General features: G+C 53.7%; 1 protein-coding gene across 1 annotated transcript; it reads left to right on the plus strand.

The window, feature by feature from the left end:
• Positions 1-11,149: 11,149 nt before the first annotated feature.
• SPBR_03915 (ATP-binding protein cassette, sub-family F, member 3) lies at positions 11,150-13,432 on the plus strand (the record flags this gene model as incomplete). The annotated part of the gene is made up of 1 exon (XM_040762203.1): positions 11,150-13,432. The coding sequence occupies one exon, from the start codon at positions 11,150-11,152 to the stop codon at positions 13,430-13,432; it is 2,283 nt and encodes a 760-aa protein (XP_040623285.1).
• Positions 13,433-13,768: the final 336 nt, after the last annotated feature.

A 13,768-nucleotide genomic window follows, 5' to 3' on the forward strand; every position in this document is an offset into this window, starting at 1 on the left:
TAACGTTGCGAACCCGATCGTCAGCAGCCACTGCCGCAGAAGGTGCCGAGGCAAAACTAGCTGACTTTGCCATGGGCCGAGATGTCGCGGGTCGAGTGGCAGAAGGAGGAGTGGCGGAAGAGGAGGAGGAATGGTCTCGGTCGAGAGTGTTGAAGTTTGGTCGAGCAGACATCGGTCGATAGAAATCTGGCTCATTGGCTGGCTGTGCAAAAACAAGTCCAGTGGCAGCGGCCGCGACCGCGGTGCCGGTTCCCACGAGCTGGGCGAGGTTAGCTTCAAAATGTGACTATATAATAAAAGTATAAACAAAGGCAGCATGCGTGTCCCATTACAAAATGGGATTATGAATTTTGCTGCACCATTCAGTCTCGTTGATGAAATGATGCCGGCATGGGGAAGCCCGCCCGGTATCTCGAGATGGCGCATCTTCTGGGATATGGAAGCAGAGGCCACATCTAAGCCAGCCAAAACCCAGTTCGACAGATATCCAGATACGTTTTTCTCGTGGCAAAGCAGTTGCCGCAAACACTTACACTTGGCACTGCCTGCATCTTGACAGCTCCCCGCGACTACGTGCACGAGGAAGACCGGCGGACGCAACGGCCCTGTAAGGCGGTGCTCGGAAAGAGGAGGTAAACACTCGTTTGTGAGATCGTCGTTTGCATCGTCATGACATTGCGAGTTCGTAACAAGAAGGAAAGGAGAAACGAGGAATCAGCCGGGTCGTTAAGCGTCGTAGATCGTATCGTAGTCGTCGGCCTTCGCGTTGGAAGAGGTCGACGCCAGTCAAGAACGCGGATAGAAAAAGAAGGGACGTGTACAAAGACGAAAAGTCGAGAGGTAGAAAGAAGAAAAAAACGCCAACGCAGGTCGTCGGCCACTCGCGTGTGTTTCTCGGCCAGGTTCCAAGACCAGTGGAGGCTACGAGCACAATGTCGACTGGCCAAAATAGTCAGTGGAAAGCTACCACCATCAATCAAGAACAAACGACAACGGGATAGGAGAAGGGAAAAGACGGAAAAGAGGAGAAAAGAAATGCAGAAACGTGGAGACGACGACACAGAACGCAAGGAGCAGGACGAGAGGGAAAAAAACTGGATGCAGAGGGACGGACGGACTGGACTTGGCCGGGCCAGAAACGAGAAACGCGCCTGTCTCCTTCTGGGGCACAGGGAACTGGCGAGAGATTGACACGAGACCGAGCAATACCATTCCAGCGCGGGTCAGTCGTGGATGGAATTTGGGGTTTGTGCTTACAGCTAGTGAGTTTTGGCTTGGTCCTAAGCAATGTCGACAGGCCTCGCTGTGACCAAGGAACAGCAATCTCCTTTGTTAGAAGCAGGAAAGAAGAATGAAAGGAGACCAATGCGTTGCAAACGACGTTGTGGAAAGCCCTCGGTCCTTCCCTGCTTGGTCTCCTTCGGAGGGACGGGGTCGTTTCGGCAACGCGTTGGCGTTGTGTCCCAGGGCCAGCAATTGGGCAAGGGCAAAAGCGCGATGTCTGTTTCGGTGGGCGCGACGGGCTTTGAATTTTTGGCGAAAGGTGGACTGGGGTGGGTTGGAAGCAAGAGGGCGTGTGTGTGAGTGGACAGGGCCCGACAGGGTGTGGGCGGGAGGGTGTGTGAGGAACGGAGATGGCGAAAGACTGGCGGGATTGTTGACATTAAATTGGCATTTAGTGCAGAGCTGGTGCTGTTGTTGTTGCTGCCGCAAGTGCCAGACTAAGGTGAGGAGCTGCGTCGAAAGGCGAGACTGTGGGACTGCACAAGCTTCTCAGGACGAGAGAAGAAAGAGGAGTGACAAACACGAAGCAAAGAGAGCAAAGACACAGAAGGAAACCAATGTCACCAAATGGGCTGCAGAGGAAAGGAGAAGCGAAGGAACGTGGGGTGCCGGAAGCAAATAAATAATATAGAAAAAGAAACTTCCACGGTGTGTTTGAGAAGGGGGCATGAGCCACTGACGAGCGCTGCTGACACCGTGGGCGGAGAGAAAGGAATTGATTGCGGGAGAAGACAGGGTGAAAGGAGAAGCGATGAGGGCGAGGAAGTGCAACGAGGGACAGACAAGATGGGATGAGGTGGACAGGCCGATGTGTATCCTGAACAAGAAGGAGCCGCCAGGTCCTGGAGGTCCTTCTGTACGCTCGAGACGTGCCTCCCCTTGCTGTCAGTCGCTCCTTCCATTTGGTGCGCCATGGCGGTCGTGATGTAAGATACAGAGGTAGGCGCGCATGACCAGAACTGGACAGCGCCTTCCTAGGCAGTCGTCTGCAGCCTCGAATGGCAGGAGCTCACCTTCTACAACCCAATCCCATTCGCATGCAAGAAGATCTCCTTTTCGGCATTTTTCTGGGCTTCATTTAATCCTCTATTTGAATTGACGGTCACCTTTCTCCCTTGCTGTTCAATTCCTCTCCTCTCCCTTGTCGTGCAGCCGTTCATTTCAGAAGGCAGCACAGCGGGCCCTGCCTGCGACCTGCAGCCCGCATCCTACATGCTGCAGCCTCTCATATATTTTCTCGCCTTTTTTTTATGCGTCAACATCTTGAGTCGCAACACAGCAAGCGGAGCTTTGACAGAGCGCTGGTAGCACTGCGGGCCAGTGAAAAGGCGTCCACCATGGCAAACAAATGTCCCACTGACACGCTGATGTCGCAGGTCACCCACTCAAGACAGGCCGGCTGATTCTAGGCGCGTCCACCCCAGCGTTGTCCAGTGCAGACCAATCCTTTTTGTGTATCAAATTGCGGCGAGTGGGCTCCCATTTCCTTCTGCAGATCGATCTTCAAGGGGATCGGGAAGACCAAGCCAGACAGAGCGGGCCCTGATACGGGTCTCGCAGGCACAACGAAACTACTCTACCCTCCAGTCCTACACTAGAAGGGCGGTTGAGCACTCCATGCTTCTTTGCTATCCGTCATTTCATTTCTGCATGACCTAATTATTGTATGCACATGCATGTCGCCCCGTATCAGGGCGTTCTATGTCAATTTTTTTTAAAGTTGTCGAAATTGGCGGCAGGCTGACAAGAGCGAATAGGAATGAAAGCAAAAATGAAAACCGCAGACAAGAAGAAGAAGAGAAAACACAAATGGAGAATCGGGAACGCAACTTCAAAATTAGTGCATACACGAGCAGTCTGGTCCCGGCACCAGTCCCTGCAATTTATGTCAGGCAAAGCAATGGCAACGCCGGCTCGTGGATCAGAAGTGTTTGCGACATAGGCCTCACCGGCTTGCATGGGGTCTAGACACGAGGAATGGTGTGCCAAATGTCACAACTGTCTGACGTCTGGGATACAGAAATAGGCAACGGCGTACCTTCGACGCAGCGCATTGAATGCAATATATCACAGGCGGGCACTCTGTTCAGCAGCAGGACCTGCAATGGCCTGCCGCGTTTCGAGATAAACACCTCTGCTATTATTTTCGTCGAGGTTTTACTTCATACTCTACTCGTCTAGTTCACCTTTGTCCTCGAGACAACACGGATAACAACAACAGGAACAGGAACAGGAACAGGAACAGGAACAGGAACAGGAACAGGAACAGTCGGCCCTGGCCTGGCTTCCAGGCACGATGGAAAAGAAGAAACAAGGTCTTTTCGCAGGCCAGTCACATGCACTCGAGTCCCAAAGTATCACCGCACAAAACATGCTCTGTTGACTTGGCGAGCAGGCTTCGATGCAAGGGCCGTGGTCCTGACCCAGGTGAGGACAGGGTGAGTCTCGCACGGTGGACTTTTGCAGCCGTCCATGTGCTTTTTGTTCTATTCACTCGGCATCCTACCGCCTCAAACCCAATACAGGCTATCCACACAGCGCTCGCGGTTTCTTTCGCACACGAAATCAGATGTTTCTCGCAGCACTTTGTCTGTCCCGTGCATTGTGAGCCAGTCAGAAGGACGCATTGATCATTCTGATATAGACTGCCACGCCGGGCTAAGTACGCGTCCCAGTCTTGACCTCTTCCTTTAGTGCGACCTTCCCCTATTCGGCTGACGAGGCACGAGAGAGGCGCCTACACGAGCCAAGGAATATGGCTGATACATAGCCGTACCAGACACGGAAGCTCCACGGGAAACAATTATTTGCCGTCTGCTTCAGTCTCTTTTCGTAGTACTTCTGTACAACGGATGTCCGTCCACCTCTGTGCTCGTGACGGGTAGACGAGCTAAAATTGGCGGCAGTTTCGGGGATGAAAAGATCATGAAACAAGGCAAAAAGCAGAAACGTCTTTGATTTTGAAGACGTGTTGAATTGATATATCCTTTGCTAACACCCCATACTGCAAGAATAGGGCACCTTAGAACATGACCTAAAGACCCCGGTATACCACACTCTCGCAGTACCTCATGTTTGCTTCTGCCGATCTTATGCACCTCAGCCCGGAATTCTCTGCCATACGAATTACAGGGCATTCACATCTTTCCTTACCGAATGGAGACTACTACGGAATCATTACGACCCTACGGGACGATAATTCTGTAAGTTGCAAAACAAGGACAGTCAATTCTACATAGTACGACAGTACTTATGTACATCGTACCTCTTAATTACGTCGTACTCTGCAGAAGATCAACACTGTCGCATGCGCCAAGTGGTAGTGTAAAAACGGCCCCTTTTTCCAGTAGGAAATGGTATGCCTCCTCTTTTCCCCAGAATATCTACGACTCTAGGCCCTGTCTTGCGTTATTCGCGTCGACCTTACCCATGGAACGCAGAACTATCTTACCCTTGACAAACGCGAATAATCGGGTGTCCGGGGGCGCGACTTCGCACAAAAGTGGCAGATAGGGTACCATCCGACTTGACGCCAACCATCCATCGAAACATGGATGTGTCGAATTGTCCGGTCAAAATCGGGTCCACATGCGTCGTCATATGAGCGAAGAGTATGTCGTGTGAAGTACTTTCAAAGCGAAACGACAGAAACCAATTCTGTCACGAGACCTCATCACTCATGCCGCCCTTTTCGTGGCCTTGACAAGAAGACCACTTGCCACAATAAGACAAAAGAAAACACACAAAAAACAAACAAACAAACAAAACGCAAATGCTTCCACAATGTCAACTGTCCAACGGCCTGATAAAGCGGCCAAGACATGCGGCCAGTGAAAGTGGCCGCATCACAAAGCCCTAAACGGCAACCACCCAGGATCCTGGTTACGCAGGTTGTAGGGACAACGAAGACGGAAACCGCAAAGATACGCCAATCCAGAACCGGTGGTCCGTCCCTACATCGTACAAACTTGAAAGACACTTATCTTCACAATGTTTGTTCTTGCGGTGGACCGCGGACCGCGCGGTCTGTTGTTGAATTCTCTTTTGCTGGCCACAGTTTTGGGCCGCTTGTTTGTGCTGTCCATTATTTTCTCCTGCCTGCACGCACACCAACGGACAGCCTCCTGGTGTCTCACTGGCACTATTCATTTGACAAAGCATGCTCAAGCGAGCTCTAGAAAACGCCATGGAAGCCTTGTCCCCTACACCTGATTTTCATCACACACAACAGTCACATTGCCAATTTCTGACGTGTTTATATCCTTTGCCAATCCTTCCGTGATACGAAACCTGTTATGCACTTTACATCCCAGCCATGATTGTTCGTACGCCCCATCTTATTTTTAGTTTTAGTTGTCTGCAGCGGCTAGTACCGAACGCTCTCCGGCCTCTTTGGATTATTGGTCAAAGAAACTGTGCTTCAGCTCTCGCCATCCCGTCTTCACACCGCCTTGGGACGTCTGTGTCTTTGGCTGTGGTTGTAGAATGCCGCCTCTCGCGGCTGCGCTGACTCTTCTCGCTTCCTCTCTTCTCTCACTTGACAGGCTCACAAAGAAAGGCAGAAGCAGAAAGTTGACTTGTCCTTTTACCCAATCGAAAGGCCCTTTCCGCTCCTGTGAAACGCAATACTCAACGACCAGGGCGCGGATCCCTCTCGGCTAGGTTTCCCGTCGGCAGGCCTATGGGACGTCCAACTTGCATTTGCTTTTGGCAACAGAAACAAAGAGGGCAGTTAGGGTCGTCGACGTGGCTCCTTTCACGGTACACCAATATCCCATCATTTCTCAGATGATTTTTTTTTTTTTCAGAAATATCGTCGACGTTCTGATGACGGCCGTACAGCCGCGTTTGCGCCCGTGGCTGCACTGCAGTTGAGGGCCGAGCATTGCACGAGAGTGGAGAAAGAAACTGGCTTCCCGTCACGGTAGGCTGTGACTGTTCCTGTTGAGAACCTTTTTCTCCAATATGTCTCTGTCCCGGCTCGTTTTAGCGCCTCGGGTGTACAAGAGATATATTACACCAGATGGTCCTTAACGCAATGTCTGGCGTGGTATTTTTTTTCCTCATTGATTCTTCAGATAAACTCAGGCAGGCTGCAGATTTGGATATTGGCCACCCGCGGCCTGTGTCACGACTGGCCGAATTACACAAGTCCGATAATATTGGTTGAAGTTGGGCACTGCATCGACCGGGGCACAACACACGGCAACATGGCATCAGCAGGTATGCTTCTCACATTTCGCTTTCAAAAGGCTGTAGACATAATGTATTAACGCATCCACAGGTACGCAATGGCATGAGGGAAAAGACAAAAGGGTCGGTTTTCAGCTTCTCTTGGTACTCTAATCTCGAATATCTTTTCCAAATCCAGGTTAGTGGTCAGCAGTGGATATCCCAGCCGACTGGGGAGACTGCTGGCTGTAAATTGTCGTCGGTCAAAACACTACAGCAAAAGGCCAGGCTTAGCCAGGAGCCAAGCTCGCCAGGCTAAACGCGTTCAACCACAATACATTTATCTAACAAACCGGGATCATAATCTTGTTTTGACATCGGGACCTTTCCCCTTCAGCTCTGGGGGAACTTGCTTCGGCTCCAAACGCTCACTCACTGCCGTTAGGACCATGAACCTGAACCGCAGCTCAAATACCACGCAACATTCCTTCACAGCTAGGGACCAGGACCACAGCTCATCCTTCGCCCATTTCGACTGTTGTCCTCTTGCCCAGTTCATCTAACCTCCGACCTCCAGCAGTGCGACCCTTGTAGCGCCTGAATTTAGCACTGGCCAGACCGTCAAAAGAAGCAGCTCGTAATGGCAGTGTATGAATACGGGAGGGGCCCACGAGACCACGACGCAGACACAGCCAAGGGCCTGAAACAGCAAACAGAATTCGCTTCAGGTTAGAACCTGGATCTATTTTGTGGCCGTCGGTCATATATTTCTTCTCGAATTCGCTTCCATACAACAATACTGTTGTATTTGTGTACGAAGTACCCCTCAACCTACACCTGTGCCAGCTGCTCATGACGTGCGTCAAGTAACCAAGAGACTGGCCCTCCACGGCAAACCACAAGTGCAGTCGCTTGCAGACCTCGAATTCGTGCATGGCCAGGCTTCCTGCCGACGTGCAGGGCATCAGTGCTTTCCTCGACGACAAGCCAATCGACATGCGGCCGATGCAGGTCCGTCTCTTCTCGTTTCCCCTCTTCCTGCTAAATCCCCCCTCCTCTCCCTCTGGCTTTGTCCCTCTCGCCATCCCGTCTCTCGTGTCGTTTGGTCTTGAAGCTCACCTTTACTCAATAGATGCCGTTTGTGAGTCTGAAGAAGCTGACACGAACTGGTTTCCCAAATGAGGGTGTTCTTGTACTCTGTACGACAAAGTTTCTCTACAGAACACGCCGCACCATTCCCCTACTTCGTTCAGGCCATTGTCCAGGATGGCACTAAGGCATGTCAGACAAGAACAATACTCTCTCTTCTCCTCTTTTACGCCCTACAGAATCTTGGTACGTTTTTTAATACTTATTTCTGACCTTGCCCTCTCTCGAAGGGGCAAGACAGAATCCTTCCGACTCGCAAGCCTTTCTCGTTCAGGCTCAGGCTTCTGGAAAAAAAAGAGGAGAAAAAGACCTTTTGCCGATCCATGCCCACTAGGCTGGGAAGACCAGTTAACAGAAAACGAGCCTCCCCTGCCAGATCGTGGGTCGTTTGCAAACCTGGCTCGCTGGCTAGGCCATGTCCGAAAAGAGTGCCGAGTCCGAGAGCAGGACATACAAAACAGATACTCTGTGAGTCTGTCTCGTCTGTCTCCCTTTTACTTCGTACATGACGAGTACATTTACACGTGTGGAGCCGCCCTTCCGGCCTTCATCCTTGTCTTCGATAGCGCTGCCCGCTTTTTCGGAGTGGCGATACGAATATCAGAATATCAAATATCAAGATCTGTGAGAGACGAGCAAGGAGTAGAAAGACAAAGACGCCTCGCAGGATGTCGTGTGCTGGTCCCCTGTTCTGTTCCGTGGTCTTGTTCCTGGCGGGAATGTGCCTGCTCGTCTTCCGACACGTTGCACAAGGAGAGTCTCCGCGTTGGCAGCCGTCTGCATTCTGTACTGTCGTGTATTCCGCAGTACTACGATCCTGGTGAGATCAGGGTCTACTACGATGCAGCAAATAGTAACGGTTACGATTGTAGGTTCTGTAGACTAGATCTCCTGACTCAGCAGAAGAGCATCCGCCTCAATGACTTAATTTCGTAATCATACACCGCAGTTCGAGGACGGAATCGAAATACGAGCCCTTTCATATCGCCAGAATGCCTCGCGATGCCAGGAGCCGTCACGGCGATATTAACGTCCCGTTGGACAGGGGCAAAGATAAAACCCAAACCAATTAACAAAACTACATCTACACGAGAAGGAATGAAGCAAGGCCTATCCGTTATGACTGTACAGAAGTACGTCCAGCCACCCGAGATATAGCAACCAAAGAACGGCCGTTCGGGTACGGCCTATGATGGCTGTGATGGATAAATAACATGAACGTCTGGATATATCTTTATATATACGAAAACGAAAATGAAGAGACAGCAATCAACAGTCAACCTCGAGAGGCAACTGGCCAGTCGTACAGCCGTGCATCCACTCTGCTTAATTGCCTATTTCATGTCGATTTCATCCCAGGAAACAGCCTACAACCCATTTCTTCCTGTAGGTGCAACGCTGTGTTGGTCCTTTTTTGCACGCTGTCATTTGTCTCTTTGCTTTTGAGTACACATCTGCGGAATGGTCTTGTCGATGCTCGGCTTCGCTCACCTCATCCCCTGCCACGTCGGACAATAGCCTGTCAGTCCGAACCGTATTCGCCAAGCACGCAGATACGACAGCATACCCATCGACGCCGGATTCATTGTCGTCTCTCTGATATCTCGTTCTCCATGTCTCTCTCCCCAGCTGTGCCTCTTGTGTCTCAGTCGTAAACTTGGCCGAAACGAATGTCGTGGAATCGATTCGACGAGGAGGGGAAGCGGTGCAAAGTTGCAGTGGCAGAAGCCGCCGCGAGCCGTCGTGGCAGAGAGAGCTCGCATCGACCAAGACATCTACAAGCACGAACATTGCCAGCACAGCCACGAGGAGGACGAGCGACGGATCGCGTGCTTGTGCAAGCCTATTGGTTGGCGTTGACGTTCGAAAGGTACAAGACAGCGCGGAAAAGCTAGAATGGTTACTGGACGTGATAATTCGTAGAGCCTTTCCAAAAGAAAAATGTTAAAATACGATTACAGGAAACGGCGCGTGTCCATTGGCTGGCCACGCGACACGTTCTAGCTTAAAACGACGCACAATTAAACCCTACAACCCTGTCTCCTGTCCCTTCAAAATAGATGGATGGAAATATATGACCAAGCGGGAAAGAGGCACGCACAGTATTCTGTACAGTAAGACCACAAAGAGACGGGTAAACAATGGCGCCTTCCCTACGCCGTTTCTTTTTTTCTTGTTGGCGTCGTCTCATCTCCGAAGGGAAGGAACTGATGGACAGGGACAAGGCAGGTACAGTCAACAAGATTGTAGTCTGACAGCCACGACACTGGGGACAAAGGTGCCAACTGTCTACTCGTATCTCGTGCACCCTTTTCAGGGCCAACTGTCTACGTATCTCGTGCACCCTTTCAGAAACGTTTTGTGTCTGCTCGTTGGCGCTCAGTGCTTCTGGTGCAACATATCCTAAGCACTTTGGCCCAGCCAGAAGCCGGTTGCTCCTTCCCTCTGAAACCGGGATGGCCCTACGACGGTCAACTTCGAGTTACCATGGCATTTCCTCTGGCAAGACGCAACGGCAAGAGCGACGAACCAGATCCAGGGAAGGTACGGAGACTCCGCCGCGTTCATCTCATCTCGATCGAACATCTCTCCGCCCTGCAGTCAATTAACAGAAACGGACTCCACATCCCGGCATGTTCGTTTGGCGTCGCATGTCTTTAGCCCTCACGAATCGCCGTTGGCCAACTTTGCCACCAAACGCCCGCGAACGAAGACGGCGGCATGCGTTCTCTCGGTCTTGAGGCAGGGGCGTCCCGTCTTCGAGAGGAGAGGACAAGAGGGAAAGGGTGCGGAGAAGACGACAACGGGCCAAAGGTCCAATAGCCTTTGGAAGTAAGACCTGCATCTCCTGAATTCCTGGACTCCTGAATTCCTGGACTCCTAAATCCGGGATGAAGAACCACAGCCAATGGCCTCCTGAGCGGCTAAATCTGCACACTGTTCCTTCCTCGTCCAGAGACAAGCAGACCGTCCCAAGTGGTGTTGGGACGGGGCAAGTGCGACCCAGCATGAGCGGCCGTAGGGAAAGCCAAAGGCGAGGCGAAAGGGACAATCTAAAGTAACAAATCCGAGAAGAGGTGTCAAGGCAGCAGTGCACAAAGGCTTTGGCTTTTACGATACCTTGCCAGAATGTCCTCGACGGTGGTGCAGTCTGCTTAACCTCAACATGCGAACTTGCATCCAAGTGGCCACATCGTACAGGGGGCAAGTGCGCCGTTTCAGTGGGCTGTAGCGAACAAGGCGGGGTGATCGCAGGAAGGCACAGCCTAGAAGACACCGCCCAAAGGCTCTCGAACTAGCAGCCTTATCGTCCACCTATCGCGCTCACGTGCTAAATCGAAAAACTTCAAGGACCACAACACCAGACGACAATATCACCACATTGTGCGAGGCGGATACCACCACCCCCACCAGCACGATACCCCAGTGCGGCCTCCCACACACACTCCGTCTCTCTACCCGGCTCGCTGGCCCTCCCTCTGGACGTCTGCAGCCTCCTACCGCTCAAATACGCCTCTCAGCCTGCCGAATCGACCCCGCCGCCATGGAGACCGAAATCCGGGCTCTCATCCCAAACATCGACCCGGTCGTGTCCGAGTACTCTGTGGGCTACCTCACACATGCCTCGACCACCTGGTCCGGTTCCGGCTCCGAAGACGACGAAGCGGGCGGTGAGGGCGGCTCATCGGCCCCGCTGGCCGACGCCGCCGCCGCCGTCACAGAGCTGCTGTTGTCTGCCGCGGGCGACCCGGAGAATGCTGCCGTGCGCGAGCGCATCAACAAGCTCGTGATGAAGTGGGTGGACAAGTACGCCGAGGCCGCCGGCGGCAACGCCCTGGGGGGCGCGTCGACCGTGCGCCGGCTGGACCAGACCTTCCAGGTCAGCGCACAGCGCAACATGTCGTCGACGCTGGCGGTGGCGTCGGGCGGCGTCGACCTGGAGTCGGCCAACACGCGGAAAGTCGAGTCCAAGGTCGACAAGAAGAAGCTCGAAAAGGCCGAGCGCAAGATTGCGGCCAAGCAGAACAAGAAGACGTACAAGACGGTCGAGTACGAGGCGTCGCGCCTGCTCCACCAGCCCGACGCCGCACAGTCGTACGAGGAGTTCTACATGGCCGTCAACCCGCTGCAGCTGGGCCAGTCGTCGGCCGGCAAGCCCAAGGACATCAAGCTGGACAACATTGACGTCAACATTGCGGGCACGCGCATCCTGACGGACACCAACCTGTCGCTCTCCTACGGCCACCGCTACGGCCTGGTCGGCAACAACGGCGTCGGCAAATCGACGCTGCTGCGCGCCCTGTCGCGCCGCGACCTGCCCGTCCCCACGCACATTTCCATCCTGCACGTCGAGCAGGAAATCACCGGCGACGACACCTCGGCCCTGCAGGCCGTGCTCGACGCCGACGTCTGGCGCAAGATCCTGCTCAAGGAGCAGGCCGACATCACCGACGGCCTGGCCACCATCGAGGCCCAGCGGTCGTCCCTGGCCGACACGTCCACCGACGCGACGCGCCTCGACCGCGAGCGCGAGGCGCTCGACCAGCGCCTCGGCGACGTCCAGGGCAAGCTGTCCGAGATGGAGTCCGACAAGGCCGAGTCGCGCGCCGCCAGCATCCTGGCGGGCCTGGGCTTCTCGCCCGAGCGCCAGCAGTTTGCCACCAAGACCTTCTCGGGCGGCTGGCGCATGCGCCTGGCGCTGGCGCGCGCCCTCTTCTGCGAGCCCGACCTGCTGCTGCTCGACGAGCCGTCCAACATGCTGGACGTGCCGTCCATCACCTTCCTGTCCAACTACCTGCAGGGCTACCCGAGCACCGTGCTCGTCGTGTCCCACGACCGCGCGTTCCTCAACGAGGTCGCCACCGACATCATCCACCAGCACGCGGAGCGCCTCGACTACTACCGCGGCGCCAACTTTGACGCCTTTTACGCCACGCGCGAGGAGCGCAAGAAGACGGCGCGCCGCGAGTACGAGAACCAGATGGCCGTCCGCGCGCACCTCCAGGCCTTCATCGACAAGTTCCGCTACAACGCCGCCAAGTCGTCCGAGGCCCAGTCGCGCATCAAGAAGCTCGAGCGCATGCCCGTGCTCGAGCCGCCCGAGACCGAGTACAGCGTCCACTTCCGCTTCCCCGACGTCGAGAAGCTGTCGCCCCCCATCGTCCAGCTGTCCGGCGTCACCTTTGGCTACAGCGCCGACAAGGTCCTGCTGCGCGACGTCGACCTCGACGTCCAGCTCGACTCGCGCATCGGCATCGTCGGCCCCAACGGCGCCGGCAAGACCACCGTCCTCAAGCTGCTCACCGGCCGCCTGCAGCCGCTGTCCGGCATCATGTCCATGCACCCGCGCCTGCGCGTCGGCTTCTTCGCGCAGCACCACGTCGACGCCCTCGACCTCACCATGTCCGCCGTCTCCTTCATGGCCAAGACGTACCCCGGCAGCACCGACGAGGACTACCGCCGCCAGCTCGGCGCCTTTGGCATCACCGGCACCACCGGCCTGCAAAAGATGGAGGTGCTGTCCGGCGGCCAAAAGTCGCGCGTCGCCTTTGCCTGCCTGGCCCTCACCAACCCCCACATCCTCGTGCTCGACGAGCCGTCCAACCACCTGGACATTGAGGCCATGGATGCCCTGGCCGACGCGCTCAACCAGTTCGAGGGCGGCGTGCTCATGGTCAGCCACGACGTCACCATGCTGCAGACCGTGTGCAAGAGCTTGTGGGTGTGCGACGGCGGCACCGTCGAGAAGTTTGCCGGTGATGTGCAGCAGTACAAGAAACGTATTGCTGCGCAAGCAAACGCGGCCGGCGTGGTACAAGCGCATTAAACATCAGCAGTAGCTACGATTAATAAAACACAGTTGCTGGTACATTGATACTGATGTAGTTCTATGTGAATAGTATGTGCGTGCCTTTGGTTGACTTCTTTTTAATTTTTTTTTTTTAAAAAAAAATTACATCGTTTACTCACAAATAATCATTGAATAATTATTCCAAAAATACTACTACAAAGGTTAAGCACGTTTCATCTGGCACGGGTTAAAGTCACATTTTAGGCAAATGGTTATGGATAAAAACGATTGTTATAGCTGCGATAAGTGACAAGTGTATTTCAACCTGCACAAAAAATTAGGAAAATGAGGAGACTTAAACTGAAATAGTAA

This window comes from Sporothrix brasiliensis, assembly GCF_000820605.1.
Source record: "Sporothrix brasiliensis 5110 chromosome Unknown Cont12, whole genome shotgun sequence".
NCBI lineage: Eukaryota > Fungi > Ascomycota > Sordariomycetes > Ophiostomatales > Ophiostomataceae > Sporothrix > Sporothrix brasiliensis.